The sequence below is a fragment of the Lontra canadensis genome, unplaced genomic scaffold (genome assembly GCF_010015895.1).
Source record: "Lontra canadensis isolate GAN:19392208 unplaced genomic scaffold, GSC_riverotter_1.0 scaffold172, whole genome shotgun sequence".
Lineage (NCBI taxonomy): Eukaryota > Metazoa > Chordata > Mammalia > Carnivora > Mustelidae > Lontra > Lontra canadensis.
In genome coordinates this window covers 995,473-1,017,402 of record NW_022631166.1, presented here as the reverse complement: position 1 = coordinate 1,017,402, position 21,930 = coordinate 995,473, and the positions used below count along the sequence as shown (strand labels likewise).

At 36.5% G+C, this 21,930-nt stretch overlaps 1 protein-coding gene across 4 annotated transcripts in view; it reads left to right on the top strand.

Moving 5' to 3' along the window:
• The window catches only part of IL1RAPL2 (interleukin 1 receptor accessory protein like 2), a 1,238,422-nt gene that overhangs the window by 685,721 nt on the left and 530,771 nt on the right, over positions 1-21,930 (top strand). For all 4 annotated transcript variants that reach the window (XM_032846194.1, XM_032846191.1, XM_032846192.1 and 1 more), the window contains one exon: positions 18,082-18,235. In XM_032846194.1, coding sequence (XP_032702085.1) covers positions 18,082-18,235 — 154 coding nt within the window. The remainder of the gene's footprint in view (positions 1-18,081; positions 18,236-21,930) is intronic.

Here is a 21,930-nt window from a genome sequence, read left to right as displayed (position 1 = left end):
ACATTTACTGAGTTTTATGAAAAGCTTGGAGTCTAGCCAAAGAAATTAGTTGTATATTTATGTATATATTTAAAAATGTATGTTTTGACAAATCAGTGTAGAGATGTATGAAGTCAGTTTTACCCTGCTCTTCCACACTGTTTTAACCATCTAAGGTAGTTAGTGTTATCTGTTTATCATTCCACATTTTCCTCTATGCCAATATACTCTTTCTATATATGTATAATTTATTTTATTTATTTATTTTTTAATTTTTAAAGATTTTATTTATTTATTTGACAGAGAGCGATCACAAGTAGGCAGAGAGGCAGGCAGAGAGAGAGAGGAGGAAGCAGGCTCCCTGCTGAGCAGAAAGCCTGATGTGGGGCTTGATCCCAGGACCCTGGGATTATGACCTGAGCTGAAGGCAAAGGCTTTAACCCTTGAGCCACACAGCACCCCAGTATATATGTATTATTTATTTACACACACACACACACACACACACACACATCTCCTCATAATTCATTTTATAAAAATGGAAACCTCGTGTACATATCACTTCAGCCTTGCCCATCACACACAAATGTATCATGAACATCATTCCCTGTTAGTAATATAAATCTAAATCATTTTAATAGCTGTATCATAGTTCATAGGATGCAAATGAACTTTTATTTGACCACTCTTCTGATAGATATTCAAGTTTTTTTTCTCCTAGGTTACTTTTTTTTTCTAATTTCAGGGTTACAGTAAACATCCTTGTAAATATATCCATATATCATTGACATACAAGATAGGAATGCTCTCTGTCACTACTATTATTCAACATTGTTTTGGAGGTTCTTGCTGACACAATAAAAAATTAAATGAAATAAGCTTTATAAAACGTGCACATGCACACGCACACACTCGTATATTAGAAGAGACAAAATAGGGTGCCTGGGTGGCTCAGTGGGTTAAGCCTCTGCCTTCGGCTTGGGTCATGATCTCAGGGTCCTGGGATTGAGTCCCGCATTGGGCTCTCTGCTTGGCAGGGAGCTTGCTTCCTCCTCTCTCTCTCTCTGCCTGCCTCTCTGCCTACTTGTGATCTTTCTCTGTCAAATAAATAAATAAAAGTCTAAAAAAAAATAAGAGACAAAATAACTGGGCACCTGGGTGGCCCAGTGGGTTAAGCCTCTGCCTTCAGCTCAGGTCAGTCATGATCCCAAGTCCTGGGATCAAGTCCCACACTGGGTGGGGGGGTTCTCTACTCAGCAGGGAACCTGCTCCCCCCCACCTGCCTCTCTGCCTACTTGTGATCTCTCTCTCTCTGTGTCAAATAAATATATAAAATTTTTTAAGAAAGACAAAATAACCTTATTTTTCATATTATATAATTGTATACCAAGAAACCCCAAGAGATTCAACAATAACAAAAAATAGAACTAATGAGATAATTTGATAAGGTAGCTTAATAAAAATATACAAAATATTCAGTAACTTTTGTTTTTACTAGTAATAATCAGACATATAAAATGAAAGAAATGAAATTATTCCATTAACAATAATAACAAACTATGAAACACTTTGGAATAAAATTAACAAAGATAGGAGGAAACCTGTATAAAAATATAATTTTATTAAAGAACATAAAATGGTCTAAATTAATGGAGTGACAGGATATATTTTTGTGTGGGATTATCTCACAGGGTAAAGGGTCTGTTCTTGCCAACGTATAAATAATTCATTTTGTTAGATACAATTTTTTTGAAATTAGACAATATGATAAACATTATAAAGTTTATGTGAATGAATGAATGTATCATAATTGACAAGAAAATATTGGGTAAAACATTCATGAAAAGGGGCTTATTTTACCTGATGCTAAAATTACTATAAAACAGCAGCAATTAAAATAGCAAGTTTAGGAAAAGATAAATCAGTTGAATAGAATAGAGCATCCAGAAACATATTAAAAATACATATTTTTGATAACTTAGCATATGATAACATTTCACTTGAATGGGTGTGGAGAGGATAGATAAATGGCTTATTAAAAATACTGTGCACACAATTGACTTTCCACTTAGAAAAAATAATTAGATCTCTGACTCATACCATGTTTAAGAAAAGTTCCAGATGAATTATAAAGAGGTAATTTCATCTGCTAAAATAATATTTTAAGAAAGACCATTTCTAAATGCTGTCACTCATTATAATGAGTTAAGCTTCCAAAGTTAAGAGTTTTACCTTGATTTATCTTGCTATACATACTGACAATGTTCATAAAGGGGGAAAAAAGGTCACTGGAGTCCTTGTAATACCACAGCCCAAATGACCAATACTTTCTTGCTAAAATGTAGTTTGGCAAAATACTTCGGGATTTTGAATCCCTTTGGTAATGTAGTGATATTACTATGTACCTTCTTTTGTAATCATAAAATTAAATTTCCTTAAATTTGTAATCTCATAACTAGAATTTTCAAAGATATTTTTATCCAGAAGGGATGGGCTGTGAAACCCATGAATGCTTCAGTTTGGTGTGCCTTAAAACCAACAAGTTACATAAGATTAAAGTCCCACTTATCCTTTTTTTTATTCCTAGATATGGCATTAGAAGTCAGAAAGGGATTCTTTACTATTTTTAAGTTACAAAGAAGATGGGTTAATGTGAGAGAAATGGGTATTTGAGATGCATAAGAAGCACTGGTCTTTGAATCTGGGGACCTGGATTCTGGTCACCATTCCACCATTACTGCAGATAAGTAATTGTATGTCACTGGACCTCTATTTCCTCACATATAAAATGGATGTAAAAATGTCTGTCATATGTCCCAGACATGTTATAAAAATTTGATGACTAAAGTCCTTACTTGATATTTGCTGCTACTATAGGAAGGGAAATGTTACAAGGGGAGCTAAGAAAAGATACTTATCTAAGACATCTTAGACTCTAGTTGGGAATTTAAGATTTTTTAAAGTCATGTTATTCTGTATAATCTACAAACATAAAACTTATCATTTTTACCTGTATAATTTGATGTCTTTTGGCAAATGTATACACCAAAATTGAGATAAAGAATGTTTCCATCACTCCAAATTCCTCCATGTCCCTTCATAATCAATTACCTCCTCTTAGCCCCAGTCTTTGGTAAAAACTCATCTGGTTTCTGTTCCTATAATTTTGTGGAATGTTATACAAATGGAATAGTATCATATGTAGCCTTCTGTGCTTGTCTTCTTTCACTTAGCGTAATGCATTTGAGATTTGTCTATGTTGTGTTATATATCAATAGTTCATTCCTTTCACTGATGAGTAGTAGTCCAATATTCCACTATAGAATTGTACCACTGTTTCAACATTCACTGTTTTTTTAAATTTAAATTCAATTAGCAAACATATAGCACATCATTAGTTTTTGATATAATGTTCAATAATTCATTATTTGCATATAACACACAGTGCTCATCACATCACATGCCTTCCTTAATACCCATCACTCAGTTATCCCATACCCTCTACCCACCTCCCTATCTGAAACTCTCAGTTGTTTTTTTTAAATATCTTATTTATCTATGTGTGTGAGAGAGAGAGAGAACATGAGTGGGGGAGAGGCAGAGGAAGATACAGACTTCCAGCTGAGCAGGGGGCTGAATATAGGCCTTGATCCCAGGACCCTAGGATCATGACCTGAGCTGAAGTGATATGCTTAACTGACTAAGCCAACCAGGAATCCCTGCCTTTTTTTTTTTCCAAATTATGTACCATTTGGCACTGTGAAAGATATTTTATTTATTTATTTTTCTAATTTTATTTTTTCCGTGTTCCAAGATTCATTGTTTATGCACCACACCCAGTGTTCCATGCAATATGTGCCCTCCTTAATACCCACAACCAGGAGGGGTCCTCCCAACCCCCCGTACCCCTCCCCTGCAAAACACTCAGTTTGTTTCTCAGAGTCCACAGTCTCTCATGGTTCGTCTCCCCCTCCTATTTCCCCCAACTCACTTCTCTCCTTCACCCGATGTCCTCTGTGTTATTCCTTATGCTCCACAAGTAAGTGAAACCATATGATAATTGACTTTCTCTGCTTGACTTATTTTACTCAGCATAATCTCCTCCAGTCCCATCCATGTTGATACAAAAGTTGGGTCTTCATCTTTTCTGATGGAGGCCTAATATTCCATTGTATATATGAACCAAATCTTTATCCATTCATCTGCTGAAGGGCATCTTCCTGCCATTTATTTTTGATGATCATTTGGGGTACTGCTGGTCTTTGGCAATAAAATCTTATAAGTTGAGTTTTGATTATACAATTTCTGATTTATCAAGATAATGTGTTTTTGTCAATTTTTATAATCTTATTTTGACATGTATGCTTTTCTCAAGCTTAACAGGAGTTTGCTGTTGATCTTTCCTAAATTGCTGTAAGGATCCAGGCTTTGGAGAGACATCCTGTATATCCTTAATCATGTTCAAGGGATAAAATCAGATCAAAACAAATTAAAGCCTCTTAAGCAATGTCTCTTTCTATAGTCTGACTTCGTTTTATATATCCACTAGAATGATCCTTCAGAAATGCACATCTGAATGTAAGATGCCACTATTTAAAACACTCCATTGATTCCATAGAACAATTTGTTAATAGTTCCTTACCTTGAGTGTTTACAGAACCTAACACTGTGTCAAGCATGTTCATTTATTACCTAATTTAATTTATAGAATAGTCTTACAGGTTATATAGTGAATTGGGTTATATAGTGGCAGAGCTAGGGATTGGACTGCAACAATGTGTAGGCTTTTTATTTATTATTATTTATTTTATTTTATTTTTTAATATATATTTTTTTAATTAACATATAATGTATTATTAGCCCTAGGGGTACAGGTCTGTGAATCACCAGGTTTACACTCTTCACAGCACTCACCATAGCACATACCCTCCCCAATGTCCATAACTTGTGCAGCGTTGGTGGTATAGTGGTGAGCATAGCTGCCTTCCCAATGTCCATAACTCCACCACCCTCTTCCTACCCCCCTTCCCCCCGCCACCCTCAGTTTGTTTTGTGACACTGAGAGTATCTTATGGTTTGTCTCCCTCCCAATCCCATCTTGTTTCATTTATTCTTTTCCTACCCCCCAAACCCCCATGTTGTTTCTCCACTTCCTTATATCAGGGAGATCATATGATAGTTGTCTTTCTCTGATTTGACTTATTTCGCTAAGCATAATACCCTCTAGTTCCATCCACATCATCGCAAATGGCAACATTTCATTTCTTTTGATGGCTGCATAATATTCCATTATGTATATATATGCCACTTTTTCTTTATCCATTCATCTGTTGATGGACATTTAGGTTCTTTCCATAGTCTGGCTATTTTGAACATTGCTTCTATAAACATTCGGGTGCACGTGCCCCTTAAGATCACTACATTTGTATCTTTAGGGTAAATACCCAGTAGTGCAATTGCTGGGTCGTAAGGTAGCTCTATTTTCAACTTTTTGAGGAACCTTCGTGCTGTTTTCTAGAGTGGTTGCACCAGCTTACATTCCCACCAACAGTGTAGGAGGGTCCCCCTTTCTCCGCATCCTCGCCGGCATCTGTCATTTCCTGACTTGTTAATTTTAGCCATTCTGACTGGAGTGAGGTGGTATCTCATTGTGGTTTTGATTTGTATTTCCCTGATGCCGAGTGATATGGAGCACTTTTTCATGTGTCTTTTGGCCACCTGGATGTCTTCTTTGCAGAAATGTCTGTTCATGTCCTCTGCCCATTTCTTTTTTTTTTTAAAGATTTTATTTATTTATTTGAAACAGAGAGAGAGAGAGATCACAAGTATGCAGAGAGGCAGGCATAGAGAGAGAGAGGAGAAAGCAGGCTCCCCGCTGAGCAGAGAGCCCGATGCGGGCCTCAATCCCAGGACCCTGAGATCATGACCTGAGCAGAAGGCAGAGGCTTTAACCCACTGAGCCACCCAGGCGCCCTCTCTGCCCATTTCTTGATTGGATTATTTGTTCTTTGGGTGTTGAGTTTGATAAGTTCTTTATGGCTTTTGATTACTAGCCCTTTATCTGATGAGTCATTTGCAAATATTTTCTCCCATTCTGTCAGTTGTCTTTTGGTTTTGTTAACTGTTTCCTTTGCTGTGCAAAAGCTTTTGATCTTGATGAAGTCCCAGTAGTTCATGTTTGCCCTTGCTTCTCTTGCCTTTGGTGATATTCTTAGAATTTGCTGTGGCTGAGGTCGAAGAGGTTGCTGCCTGTGTTCTCCTCAAGGATGTTGATGGATTCCTTTCTCACATTGAGGTCCTTCATCCATTTTGAGTCTATTTTCGTGTGTGGTGCAAGGAAATGGTCCAATTTCATTTTTCTGCATGTGACTGTCCAATTTTCCCAACACCATTTGTTGAAGAGACTGTCTTTATTCCATTGGACTTTCTTTCCTGCTTTGTTGAAGATTAGTTGACCATAGAGTTGAAGGTCTATTTCTGGGCTTTCTATTCTGTTCCATTGATCTATGTGTCTGTTTTTGTGCCAGTACCATGCTGTCTTGATGATGACAGCTTTGTAATAGAGCTTGAAGTCTGGAATTGTGATGCCACCAACTTTGGCTTTTTTTCTTCAATATTCCTCTGGCTATTTGACGTCTTTTCTGTTTCCATACAAATTTTAGGATGATTTGTTCCATTTCTTTGAAAAAAATGGATGGGATTTTGATAGGGATTGCATTAAATATGTAGATTGCTTTGGGTAGCATAGATATTTTCACAATATTTGTTCTTCCAATCCAGGAGCATGGAACATTTTTCCATTTCTTTGTGTCTTCCTCAATTTCTTTCATGACTATTTTATAGTTTTCTGAGTACAGATTCTTTGCCTCTGGATAGGTTTATTCCTAGGTATCTTATGGTTTTGGGTGCAGTTGTAAGTGGGATCAACTCCTTAATTTCTCTTTCTTCTGTCTTCTTGTTGATGTATAGAAATGCAACAGATTTCTGTGCATTGATTTTATATCCTGACACCTTACTGAATCCTTGTATGAGTTCTAACAGTTTTGGAGTGGAGTCATTTGGTTTTCCACATTACGTATCATATCATCTGAAAAGAGTGAGAGTTTGACTTCTTTGTCGATTCGGATGCCTTTTATTTCTTTCTGTTGTCTGATTGCTGAGGCTAGGACTTCTAGTACTATGTTGAATAGCAGTTGTGATAATGAACATGCCTGCCATGTTCCTGACCTTAACAGAAAAGCTCTCGGTTTTTCTCCATTGAGAATGGTATTTGTGGTGGGTTTTTCATAGATGGCTTTGACAATATTGAGGTATGTACCCTCTATCCCTACACTTTGCAGAGTTTTGATCAGGAAAGGATGCTGTACTTTATCAAATGCTTTTTCAGCATCTATTGAGAGTATCATATGGTTCTTGTTCTTTCTTTTATTAATGTATTTTATCACACTGATTGATTTGTGGACGTTGAACCAACTTGCAGCCCTGTAATAAATCCCACTTGGTCATGGTAAATAATTCTTTTAATGTACTATTGGATCCTACTGGCTAGTATTTTGGTGAGAATTTTCTCATCTGTGTTCATCAAGGATATTGGTCTGTAATTCTCTTTTTTGATGGGATCCTTGTCTGGTTTTGGGATCAATGTAATGCTGGACTCATAAAATGTGTTTGGAGGTTTTCCTTCCATTTCTTTTCTCTTTTTTTGGAACATTTTCAGGAGAATAGGAATTAATTCTTCTTTAAATGTTTCTTAGAATTCCCCTGGGAAGCCATCCTGCCCTGGGCCCTTGTTGGGAGATTTTTGATGACTGCTTCAATCTCCTTACTGGTTATGGGTCTGTTCAGGTTTTCTATTTCTTCCTGGTTCAGTTTTGGTAGCTTATATGTCTTTAAGAATGCATCCATTTCTTCCAGATTGTCAAATTTGCTGGCGTATAGTTTCTCATAATATGTTCTTATAATTGTATTTCTTCAGTGTTGGTTGTGATCTCTCCTCTTTCATTCATGATTTTATTTATTTGGGTCCCTTCTCTTTTCTTTTCTTTCTCCCTCTCTCTCTCTCTTTTTTAAAAGATTTTATTTATTTATTTGACAGACAGAGATCACAAGTAGACAGAGAGGCTGGCAGAGAGAGAGAGGAGGAAGCAGGCTCCCTGCAGAGCATTGATCCCAGTGCGTGGCTCAATCCCAAGACCCTGGGATCGTGACCTGAGCCGAAGGCAGAGGCTTTAACCCACTGAGCCACCCAGGCACCCCCCTTCTCTTTTCTTTTTGATAAGTCTGGCCAGGGGTTTATAATTTTTATTAATTCCTTCAAAGAACCAGCTAGTTTCATTGATTTGTTCTGTTGTTTTTTTCGTTTCTATTTCATTGATTTCTGCTCTGATCTTTATTATTTCTCTTCTCCTGCTGGGTTTAGGCTTTCTTTGTTGTTCTTTCTCCAGCTCCTTTAAGTGTAGGATTAGGTTGTGTATTTGAGACCTTTCTTGTTTCTTGAGAAAGGCTTGTACTGCTATTTATTTTCGTCTCAGGACTGCCTTTGCTGTGTCCCACAGATTTTGAACCATTGTGTTTTCATTATCATCTGTTCCCATGAATTTTTTCAATTTGTCTTTAATTTCCTGGTTAACCCATTCATTCTTTAGAAGGATGCTCTTTAGTTTCCATGTATTTGGATTCTTTCCAAATTTCCTCTTGTCAGTGAGTTCTAGCTTCAGAGCATTGTGGTCTGAAAATGTGCAGGGAGTGATCCCAATCTTTTGATACTGGTTGAGACCTGATTTATGACCCAGGATGTGATCGATTCTGGAGTATGTTCCATGTGCACTAGATAAGAATGTGTATTCTGTTGCTTTGGGATGGAATGTTCTATATATATCTGTGATGTCCATCTGGTCCAATGTATCATTTAAGGCCTTTATTTGCTTGTTGATCTTTTGCTTGGATGATCTGTCCATTTCAGTGAGGGGAGTGTTCAAGTCCCCTACTATTATTGTATTATTGTTGATGTGTTTCTTTGATTTTGTTATTAATTGGTTTATATAGTTGGCTGCTCCCATGTTAGGGGTATAGATATTTAAAATTGTTAGATCTTCTTGTTGGACAGACCCATTGAGTATGATAAAGTGTCCTTCCTCATCTCTTATTATAGTCTTTGACTTAAAATCTTATTGATCTGGTATAAGGATTGCCACCCCAGCTTTCTTTTGATATCCATTAGCATGTCAAATTGTTTTCCACCCCCTCACTTTAAATCTGAAGGTGTCTTTGGATCAAAAATGAGTTTCTTGTAGACAGCATGTTGATGGGTTTTGTTTTTTTATCCATTCTGATACCCTGTGTCTTTTGATTGGGGCATTTAGCCCATTTTCATTCAGCGTAACTATTGAGAGATATGAATTTAGTACCATTTTATTGCCTGTAAGTTGATTATTACTGTATATTGTCTCTGTTCCTTTCTGATCTACTACTTTTAGGCTCTCTCTTTGCTTAGAGGACCCTTTCAATATTTCCTGTAGAGCTGGTTTGGTGTTTGCAAATTCTTTTAGTTTTTGTTTGTCCTGGAAGCTTTTTATCACTCCTTCTATTTTCAATGATAGCCTAGCTGGGTATAGTATTCTTGGCTGCATGTTTTTCTCGTTTAGTGCTCTGAATATATCATGCCATTTATTTCTGGCCTGCCAGGTCTCTGTGGATAAGTCTGCTGCCAATCTAATATTTTTGCCATTGTATGTTACAGACTTCTTGTTCTGGGCTGCTTTCAGGATTTTCTCTTTGTTGCTAAGACTTGTAAATGTTACTATTAGATGATGGGGTGTGGACCTATTCTTATTGATTTGAGGGGGGTTCTCTGTGCCTTCTGGTTTTTGATGCTTGTTCCCTTTGCCATATTAGGGAAATTCTCACAATAATTCTCTCCAATATACCTTCTGCTCCCCTCTCTCTTTCTTCTTCTTCTGGAATCCCAATTATTCTAATGTTGTTTCGTCTTATGGTATCACTTGTCTCTCAGATTTTCCCCTCATGGTCCAGTAGTTGTTTGTCTTTCTTTTGCTCAGCTTCTTTATTCTCTGTCCTTTGGTCTTCTATATCACTTATTCTCTCTTCTGAATCATTTATCCTAGCAGTAAGAGCCTCCATTTTTTATTGGACCTCATTAATAGCTTTTTTAATTTCAACTTGGTCAGATTTTAATTATTTTATTTCTCAGAAAGGGCTTTTATTTCTCCAGACAGTGTTTCTCTAATATCTTCCATGCCTTTTTTGAGCCTGGCTAGCACCTTGAGAATCGTCATTCTCAACTCTAGATCTGACATATTTCCAATGTCCGTATTGATTAGGTCCCTGCCCTTCGGTACTGCCTCTTGTTCTTTTTTTTTTTGTGGTGAGTTTTTCTGCCTTGTCATTTTATCCAGATAAGAATATATGAAGGAGTGAGTAAAATACTAAAAGGGTGGCAAAGACCCCAGTAAAATGTGCTTTAACCAAATCAGAGGAGACTCCAAATCGTGGGGGGAAGAAAGGGGGTAAAAAGAAGTTCAGAAAAATAATAAAAAATTAAAAAGTTAAAAAAATAAACAATATAAAAAAGCATTTATATATATATGTATGTATGTGTGTGTGTGTGTATATATATATATATATATATATCTCATATATATATATATATATGACTGGTGAATAGAACAGGCTCACCTACTTAATTTTGGGAGTATTTTGGTCTCTTAGAAGAAAATATGTCCCAAAATTTTAAAGAATATAAAACATATATAAGGGTAAACATGATGAAGTGATGGAATATGACTATAAAGATGAAAAGAAAACTTTTTAATTTCTAAGGAAGGAGTTGATAAGATAAGTTGGTTGGGAGAGTAAAGAAAAAGAAAGTGAAGAGAATTTGCTCAGGCTGGAAACTAGAACAAAGCCCTCTGCTAGATTTAGGGTATATTTTGATCTATTAGAAGAAGTTGTATCCCAAATTTTTTTTGAAGAAAAAAACCATATGTGTATACAAAAAATAAAGTTAGATACAATGAAGGATAAAATGTGACTATAATAATGAAGGTTCAAAAAATATTTTTTGAAAGGTATTAAGATAAACTAGTTAAAAAATGTTTAAAGAGGAAAGGGTAAAAGTTAAAAAAAAGTAGCAGAAGAAAAAAATAAAAATAAAATTAATTAACTTTTCAAGTCTAAAGAATCATGGGGAGAAAGCCATGAATTCCATGCTTTGCTTTCTCCTACTGTGGAATTCCGCTGTTCACCTTGGTGAGTGAACTTGTTCAGGCTGGATTTCTTGCTGATCTTCTTGGGGAGGGGCCTGTTGTAATGATTCTCAAGTGTCTTTGCCCGCGCTCTGACCTCACCCAGCCTGTGACCAAACATTTCTGTCACTGACACACAGCCCCACCTGGAGTCTCCGAACCCCGCAGATCCCTGAGCTCTTCCATGGGAGTCTCACCGGGTCCTGTGGGGTCCCCGCTCATGGAGCAGTGACCTGTGCTATGGATCATAATAAAGTAACCCCGAGTTGAGAGCTTGCTCCTCGGCTCCGTCTCTGTAGCCCACTTTTCTGCTCTAATACCTGTGAGCTCTGTGACTCTCAGACAGCCCCGATCCTTCTGTGACCCTGCAGGACCTGAGACCACGCTGTCCCTGGGTGGGCTTCACCCCTGTTTAGCCTCTGGAGTGGTGTCCCTCAGTGGAGCAGACTTTTAAAAGTTCTGATTTTGTGCTCCGTTGCTTTGCCACTTGCTGGGAGCCAGTCCCTCCCCCTGCGGTCTATCTTCCCATTGCTTTGGATTCACTTCTCCACAGGTCGATTTTCTGTTTCTAGGATTGCTGCTCTTCTTCTCTTCAATCTCCTGTTGGATTTGTAGGTGTTTGGAATGGTTTGATAAGCTATCTAGCTGATCTTCTGCTACCTGATGTCATCTCAGCCTGCTACTTCTCTGCTATCTTGGCTCCTTCCCTCTGTAGGCTTTTTAGTATTTGGTCTCAGCCTACTCATTGCTACTCTCAACATTAAAAGTATTCAGAATTTTTTTGTTTACTTCATGTTATTTCTCATCTGAGTGCTTCACATGTTGTTCTCTCTATCCAGTATGTCTTACCTAACTTTTATATATTGTTTAAAACTCAGCTCAGATATTAATAGTAGCCTACATGCACACCAGACATCTTTGTCCATGCCCAGTCTGCTGTAATCTTGGATGATCCAGGGTTAGAATTACTTCAGATGTTTCTTCCACATCTTTCTCCTCTTCTTCTCTTTTGTGTATTCTTATTACACTTATGTTATACTTCTTATATGTCTTCCATAGTCCTTAGATACTATTTTTAAAAATTCTTTTTATTTTTGCTTGTCAGTTTGGGAAGTTTTTATTGATGTATCTTCAAACTCACTGATTTTTTTTTCTTGGCCATGCCCAGTTTACTAAAGTGCCAAGAAAGGCATTCTTTATTTCTGTTATAGTGTTTTTATTTGTAGTATTTCATTTTATTTTTTTAATTTTAAGAGAGTTTCCATCTCTCTTCTGTTCTTACGTATTTTCCACCCTTGCCATTAGGTCCATTAACATATTAATAATATTTATTTTAAATTCCCTGACTGATAATTCCAAAATTTCTACCATACCTGAGTCTGGTCCTAATGCTTGTTCTCTCTCTTCAAATGGTGGTTTTTATTTTGTTTTGTTTGTCTGTTAGTATACCGTGTAAATTATTGTCAAAAGCCAGGCATAATGTACTAAGTAAAAGGAACTGAGGTAATAGGTCTTTAATTTGAGATTTTTACATTTATCTGGCTAAGAGTTAGGCTGTGTTTACTGCTTGCTATAGCCATAGATATTAGAGGCTAAAATTCTCTCTGGTGTCCTTGATTTCCACTCTCCTGTTATCTTTGGTTTTACCTAGAGACTTCTTAAATAAGGCCTGAATTGTGCAGTTATTTTTGCTATAATATCCTATTGTTATACAGGAGCCCTATTGATGTCTTGTTAAAGTGTAGGGTAAGGGAAAGCAATCTGTAATCTTATGATTAGATTTCAGTCTTTTAGTGAGCCTTGTCCCTGGGCTATGACCATCACAAGTGCTTCTCAGCTTCTCTCCCACCTCCATTAGATGAGACAGGAAGGATAGAGGGAGCTGGTGCTGGCTATTTTTCTTCCCCCACTTCAAAGACTAGAGGGGCTGCCATCAGATATTTCCCTTTTCCCATATACTTTGAGGACAGGCTGTTAAGGAGAATAGGACTCTTTGGGTATATTTCATAATGTTTACTTTTTCCTTCTTTTGCCGGGAGCATAAGGGGATTTTTCTCTAGTTTCCATGCTGAAAACCTGGTGGGGCTCCTGGAGGTAAACATTCTAAAAGTGTGCTCTTCCAAAGATTGCCCCCCCCAGGGGGTTTTATATATAAAGCTAGTTCATAGTCTTCAGAAATTAGTAAATTATCCTTAAGTGCTCCTGTTAGTTGCTGGCTCCTGTGTTTGCTTCAGCTTGCAGTAAGTTGTGATTCTCTGTATCACCTGTCTCTGTGGTTTTTGGGGTAGTGGTTTTTCACTGTCACCATAAATATCTGATGAATATAAGAATAGTTGTTGCTTTTCAGTTTGTTCAGATTTTTTCTTGTTGTATGGATGGTAGTGACAACTTCCAAATTTTGCATGTTGAATCAGAAACTGGAAGTCAACACCTGCATTAGAATTATAACTTGGGGGGTGGTGCTGGGGTGGCTCAGTTTGTTAAGCATCTGACTCTTGGTTTTGGCTTAGGTCATGATCTTGGGGTCATGGGATCAAACCTTGTGCTAGGCTCTGTGCTCCTCACAGAGTCTGCTTGAGATTTTCTTCCTTTCTCTTCCTGTCCCTCTGTCCCTCCTCCTGCTCTCAATGCATTATCTCTCTCTCTCTCTAAAATAAATAAATAAATGAAATCTTTTAAAAAATGAGTTATAACGTTGGATTGTGTTTTGGCCGTATTGGTAAATATTATGACCACTTTTTTCAATAGTTGAAAAACTAAGGTTTAGATCAATGAATTGGCATGTTTAAGAACATACAGCTTAGGATTCCAACCCAAATATTTGAGTCTAGAATGTACACTTTAACCACTGTAGGGTACCAACTTTAGCATTAGGACTATGAAGAGAGAAAGAGAAATAGAGCTAGGGAGGGGAAAGACTTTGTCAAATTTGTTATCCTGTGAATTTGGAGTATGGGTAGGGATGAAAAGGGGCAAAGTTGATACCTAATTTACAATTGTGCTCCTATGTCTTCCATCTTTAAATTGAAGAAAGTTCAAGTTCACTACAGATTGTTAGGTAGATGCCTAGATACTCTATGAAATAGTCCAGTCTCCAGGTGAAAGGAGAGAAATTGGGTCAGAGTGCATGAATATTAAGTATTTGAACAAAAGTAACTTGAGGACCAGAGATTACGTGATTGGTTTATGGTTGTCCAACTACTTTGTGTCTGAACTTCAGAATCAGAATAAATATTTAAATAAATCTTCCTGGTATATTTGCCATGAGAAATGAGTCCTGTGCTCTGAAAGCCCTGAAATAACCAGACCAACAAATCAAACTGATTAAATAATACCTGTTTGTATGATGATGATATCTCAGAAATGTACTGTGAATATGGTAGTGACTGTTTCAGGGTGGAAATTCCAACATCCAAATGTGGCTAGCAACATGTTATATTAAGAAACTTGGTCCACAGATGTTCCTACTGAACCTTCTAGGCTCCCAACTTAGTAAATACTGGCAATTGACAAGTGCCACTCAGGAAGGCTGGCAGAGAGGGAAGGAAGTTGGGCTTTAAGGATTGACATTATTTTGATTGAACAAGGAGGTTGTACAACAAACGGCTCTATGAGGGATCAGTCAGGACATGAACTGGAGCTGTTTATTGAACTTAGGTACCTCTGCAAGACTGGCCTTCAGCAAAACCTTCAAGCTGATGAAGTTTATTTTAATTGTCCCAAAGTACAAATATAAGGGACCTGCTCATATTTAAGGCTTTGAAGGTTTTTCCTCACCTCAGATAAACAACCATCTTTAGATTTGATTACATGTTTCAAATTTCTTTGCCTAACAGGCTGTCAAAATTAAATTAATTGGATATGGAGCAATGAGGTATGACAATGATGCTTGTTCACTAGGAGAGAGGTCATAGGGAGATTGGGGACAGGGGAGAAGCAATGACAGTAGTAAACCTAGCAGCCAGCAGTTTAAGGGAAAGATGCTGTAAACAGTGGAGTAAAAAGGCTGGAAGACTTTGGAGATTTGATATAGGTACCCAGATATGTGAAGGATAGCCAAGGAAATAATTTTGTAAAGGATGGGTTTCTTGATGTTGGTCATCTATAAGCTTCTTCTGAATAAAATAGAGTTTCTCTACCCACCTGCTAGGATTAGTGTTGGAGTGGCCTCTTAAGAGCTATACATTTTCAGCGGATTAAAGTATTATGTTCCTGGGGATGGTTAACCAATTAGTGAAGATTTGTTTTCATCTGATTAGTCCATTAGCACCAATTTTCACCAAAGAGAGCTGGAGGTTTGGAGGAGACATAATCCAAGATTGTGAAAGTTTAGGGATAGAAAGCATTCTCTGTGCTGAAGACCACCATATATAGTGCTCCCAAGAGTGTAATGAATAAACTCTGTAAGCCTCTGTGCTCTGGCTGCTCACATAGTAGTATATGTTATCTTCATATGTAGAGTAAGAAACTTAAGCAAATTTGACCAAGATAACAGAACTTGGGTGAACCCCAGATTTTGACTTAGAGCTGTCTTGCTCTGACTACAGTTTACCTTTTCATCTATACTACATTGTCTCTAGAAGGGTGGAGATGACCTGACAATAACATTTTCCTATGCCAAAGTTTAAAAAAATCCACAAAACTCTATTAGGTACAAATAATCTTTTATAAGGCTAGATAGCAACTTGGAAGGCAGTTGGGACTATCTCGATCTAGCCCAAAGAATGTGTAAAGATTCCAGGCTGTTCTTCAGCAGGGGTTATTTTCTAACTCTTATACACTCTTTAGATTTTACTTCCTAGGGAAAAAAGAAATCAAAGCAGTGTGCTGGAAAAATGAAAATGGTTAGAGCTAATTGCAGATGGACTTTCCCCAAAAATGACATTAGAAAACAAAGTCATTTGTCTTTGAATACAATGAGTGTGTGGGCTCATTTTCCCACCCCCACCACTGCTGTGTGAAAGTGAAGCAGCTCAGTTTTCATTTTCCTTTCCTCTCAAAATGCCCAGAGGGACCATATTTTTGTTTAATAACCTTCAGAATGATTCTTTAGAAATCTGAGGCTATTGGAGTTCGAAGCAATGCGAAAATAATTGTGGATTATTATTGTATGACGATAGTGGCAGCTGGACTATTTTTTTTTTGTTGTTGTTCAGACTTTCTTCTTCATTTTCCCAGAAACCTTATATCCCAAGGTTTAACTCAGAAGCAAATCTCATATAGGTGATAAACCTTGCCAGACATGGTATGTAATATAATTTCAGACAGACCCTTAACTGTTCTTTGGAAAGACCCGAGGGAGTGAAGCAAACTTATATCTAGATGCCCTAGATAGTATTACTTTTATTTACTCTCTGACAATGTGTGTAGATAGTTGTACTGGACATAAAGCAAGCATATCTCTTAAATATTGTACCTGTGAACTTAAGTGCCAGTTCTTGTGTTTTGTTGTCAAAACTCCTGCTATCATAAAAGAAAAAGATCTGTTACAGTAAGAAACTATTAAATGGATACTCATTCGATTAAATCATTTTACACACACACACATGTGCATACATGTACACAAGTATGTAGAGCTGGGGTTGAGAGTCAACACTGATTCTATCTTTATGTGAATGTTTAGGATGTATTTGTGGAGGGCAGGAGTGGGGGTGAGGGAGAGAAGGCGTTGAAGAGATGTTGTATATACCATAGTGGGAAAAGAGAAAAATTCTCTTAACAATTATTTACATCATTGGCCTCACAATCATTTTTTCATTGTCTTAACTGATAGATTCAAAATTTAGATGATAAAATATTTTTGCCTTGATTATTCAGCACTCCCTCACAGTTGTCCCCTCCACCTCCTCTTGATGTTTGTATAGCTTTTGGCCACAGTTTGGTTGAACATTTGAGATGAGTGGTAGACAAACTGGAACCATATCTAAAAAGTAGTCTGAGAAAATTCCCAAAAGGCAAAGCCACTTGGCTGAATATTCTTACATACTTGGTTATTGCTATGTCTTTGTCACTCTCTGGAAAATTGTTAAACATTCCTTTCTAGAGAAATCCAATCTTAGTAGCAAGACTCCCTCATGTTCCCATCAGGCGTGTAGAAAAATTATCTTCCAAACCCAGATCTTATTCTCTGCTCATATGTCACTGAACTCAGAAAATGAGCGGATAATTTCTCCTTTTTATTACTAGAACAAAATGTGTCCTTATTTTACCTAGCTATGTCTCTAAAGAACTGCTTAAGCCTAATTTTCTTGACCCTTGCTCTCACCCCCACCCACCTAGATGGATCTCTTGATTATGGGAAGGGAGACTCTGGAATATTAGCATCAGTCTTTAACTATAAGAAGTAGTTAATAAAATTATTGTAGACTATATTGTCAATGTAAAAGCTTATTATGAATTTTTAATAATGCCTCAGACTCCCTTGTAGTATGCTTTGTTACTAAGTGAACACTATTCTTTTAGGACTCTTAGGAAAATCCCTGTCAAATAGAAAAAAATATGGGACTTTATAATGATATTAAGCAACTTTTAAGGTTTTGCTATATCCTTTTTACATCTTGGGGAGTTTGTATGCTTTTCCATTTTTGCAGAATATCTCTAAAGACTTTCTGCACTTGGGATCAGTCTTTTAAGGTAGCTATTGGGCTCATAGTTGTGATATTTAAATTGGACACATTAAGATGCTGTTGTGATTTTTTATGGTCATTGACTTAACTCTAGTTATATATTTTGAAAAGTAAAGAGAAGAGCATAAGAAAGTGAAAGTGCTAATTTGTCAGTACTAAGACTTGATGAGAACTTAAATATTTTTGTTTGTTCACAAATATTTTCTCTGCAGGAATGTAAGCCCAAAATGTGGAGAAGTATAATAATACAGAAGGGAAATGCTCTTCTAATCCAAGAAGTTCAAGAAGAAGATGGAGGAAATTACACTTGTGAACTTAAGTATGAAGGAAAACTTGTAAGACGAACAACTGAATTGAAAGTTACAGGTAAGAATTGGTTCTACCAAATTATGGCAAGTGAAAATTTGGAAACAAATGGAGGGTTTTAGAAGGAAGGAGCATGGAGGGATGAGTGAGCCTGGTCATGGGGATTGAGGAGGGCATAGATTTTATGGAACACTGGGTGTTATATGCAAACAATGAATCTTGGAACACTACATAAAAAACTAATGATATACTGTATGGTGACTAATATAACATAAAAATAAATAATAGTTTGTTATGGGAAGAAAGAGTTTCCAAAACAAACAGCGAATTTGCAGTGAATTTAGGATTGGCTACAAATCAGTTTGTGATTTTGAGTTTGAAAGCTCACTGTTAATAAGTTGTACTGATAAACTATATGTGGAATATGGACAATTGATTTAGGGAACATGAGGCCAACTGCTGCATATCTCTTCTCTGCCTTTATGATGTGTTTTTAACTCTTCATTGTTACTAAGCATCTCAGAAAAGATATACTGGAACCACTTTAGAATGTTGATATGTAGAATCTCCTTGTAGGTAATGCCTGCCTCAGAATGAGATTCTACTGGGCTTTTGGAATGATACCCTCTTGGACTGCATCCAGAATATCATTTATACAAAACTGCTCATAAATGACTGATGTTATTGTGTGCTTCTAGTGATTCTTAAATGGAAAAAAATCCCAAAAAATAGTATGTATATGTGTATTTTTAAAAAAGATTTTAGTTATTTATTTGACAGAGATCACAAGTAGGCAGAGAGGCAGACAGAGAGGCAGGCAGAAAGAGAGAGGAGGAGGAAGCAGGCTTCCCGCTGAGCAGAGAGCCTGATGCGGAGCTCTATCCCAGGACTCTGGGATCATGACCTGAGCTGAAGGCAGAGGCTTTAACTCACTGAGCCACCCAGGCGCCCCATACGTGTATTTTAAATCTGAAGTACAAGTAAAATATAAACTAGTAATTCTACTTATACCAAATGAAGGAGAGAAACTCAGGATATTCTGATCTGGTGGAGAAGGTTAGAAAGTAGCTTTCAGTGATATGACAGAACCTAATACCATAAATGTTATCCCTGATGATGGGTATGATGGGTCCAAGAAATTTCATGACAAAAGTCTACCTGCTATTGTTCCTGAGAAAACCTTGCCTAATTTTTTTCTTCTTATCTATGTTTTAGATGTATGTGTGTGTGTGTGTGTGTGTAAGTGTTCACACACACATTTTTATTGTAGATAAAATCTGAGCCATAGTAAAATTTGACATTATCCAGACAATCATAATTATGATTATATTGATTAACTTAAGACTGATGCTCTTGGGCATTACCAGTTTAACTATGTAATATTGACATCAACTAGTTGATTAATTATAACATATTCACACAAATGTTAGAAATACAGATTTCCTTCTATGTTATTTTTGCATATGTTCATCTGACCTTTTTGGGGTAGTATTAAAATCAGTCTACTAATAATGACATTTGCGGAGTAAGTTCATTGGTGTAACTCATATTTAATTAAGTTTTTGATCACTAAGAGTCAGCAGTTTGTTTTGTCTTTTTCAAAATTCTGAATGTTAGCACAAGGAATAAAAAATATTTTATCAGGGGGCACCTGGATGGCACAGTTTGTTAAGAGTCCAACGCTTGGTTTCAGCTCAGGTCATGATCTCAGGGTTGTAAGATTGAGACCCAAGTCAGGCTCCGTGTTGATGTATGTACGTATACTTTAGTTCATTTTCTATCCTAATACATGACAGTTCTACTTATCTGAATTTGTAGAGTAACTTCTGTGGAGGTTTAAATTATTCTTTTAATTAGTATTGCACGTCTTTTCCTGTATGAGCTTTCACAATAACTAACCCTGGTGGGCCAAATCATATAGGAAAATCTGCTTTTGGTTGATTTCTTATTTTCTCAATGTGAACTAGACTTACTGTCTCATTCAAGGAGAAGAGTCAATCAGGAAGTTATACATCATTAATAAGTGACCTGACCATGCACAAATCCTTCCAGTATCATCAGTTTGACCACAGTCACATAATCCTTATCAGCTGTTTGCAGAACACCTCCATTAGGAATTATTTTCTAAAATTTGTAACATTATAGTGGTTGGCTTGGGTTTAAGTTGGACCAGAATAAAGTTAACACCAAACCTCTTTTATGCTCCCATCTGATGGGTTGTGGTGACAATACATTTAATTTTTTTTGTTTCTTTTTAGATTCTGGAAAAACAGAGCTAGAGCTACTACTTTTGGGCATTTTATAAGGTGTTAATTCACTTTCCCTAAACTTTTCACGTAGTTGAACTATACTTTTAAAATTTCACCTCAACTCTACTTCCAAGAGATTTTCAAACTTTAAAGCACATCAGAATCATGTGGAGGAACACGGGTAGAATGAAGATGAGGTTCTTTAAATACAGGTTCCTTCTCTTTCCTCAAGATTCGAATTCAATACATCAGTAACAATGGGAACTTGCCTTTTTTTCCAGGTAATTCTGTTGTATGCCTTCTAAGGATTATGTTTGGAGAAATAGTAGCTGAGAGAATAATGCCAAAGAAGTCAATCACAGGTTTGATTTTCTTGTGGGCATGTTAGTTCACATACACACACACCAAACTCATTTTCATAGGCCCCAAATTGTTTTACCTAACTTCCCAAGAGCTGTCAGAAACTATAAATCCTTGGTCACCAAAGGAAATCTGTTAAGGGAATGTGGGGATAAAGCAGCCTCAGCCACTGAAACAGTAATTTTTCATTTACTGTTTGAGTAAAAATATACTGAATATGTATTGCATGCTGGAGAAAAAATAATTCAGGATTATCCTTGGGTCAGTGGTCATTATTCTGATAAGAAGATATCAAGTTTATATATTTATTAATATACTTCAAATGTTATGTTTGATGTAGAAACAAAGTGGTCTCTTGGTATACCAGTTCAAGAGGTTTTTTTGTGAAGATTTATTTTTAATTTGTACTTTTCTAGAGGTTTTATTTATTTATTTGAGAGATAAAGGGAGGGAAAACATGAGCAGGGGGAGGGGCAGAGGGAGAAGCAGGCTCCCCTCCAAGCAGGGAGCCTGATGTATGGCTCCATCCCAGGATCCTGAGATCATGACCTGAGCGTAAGGCAGATTTTTAACTGACTTGAGCCACCCAGTTGCCCCTAATTTGTACTTTTATGTAAGTTATATTGTGATTCGTGTCAGTATTACAAAGCGATTAAACAGTTTATCCTCTCATAATTCAAAATATAAAGCTGGTATTATTTAAAACATAACCCTCTCATACTTGTTTTCAGTTTAGCAATATGCAGATATGGAATAGGAATTTCAATATAAAATAATAGGATTGGCTAATTACAAAATTATGTAGAGTGTGATTCTTTAAAATTATATATTATAAGTATGCAAAATATAAAAGTTTATCAAAATTTTAAGACTTTTTTTCTGTTTTTTAAAATTTATAAGTCTGAGAAATACTTCTTCAGTAAAGCAAGTGTTTTTTTATTTTTTAAGTGTATAGGTGCTACTTGTTTTAAATAGATCAGTTACAAAAAGATCCAGATATTCAAGACTGATGAACTAGAAGGTAATCATTGGTTTTATGAAATGATTTTTTTCCATATAAAAGAATTCATTGTAAGATTTCTTTAAATAGCCAGCTTTCCTGCTGCATTAAAATAGGATTTGATTTAAATGCAACTTTTCTGGAAC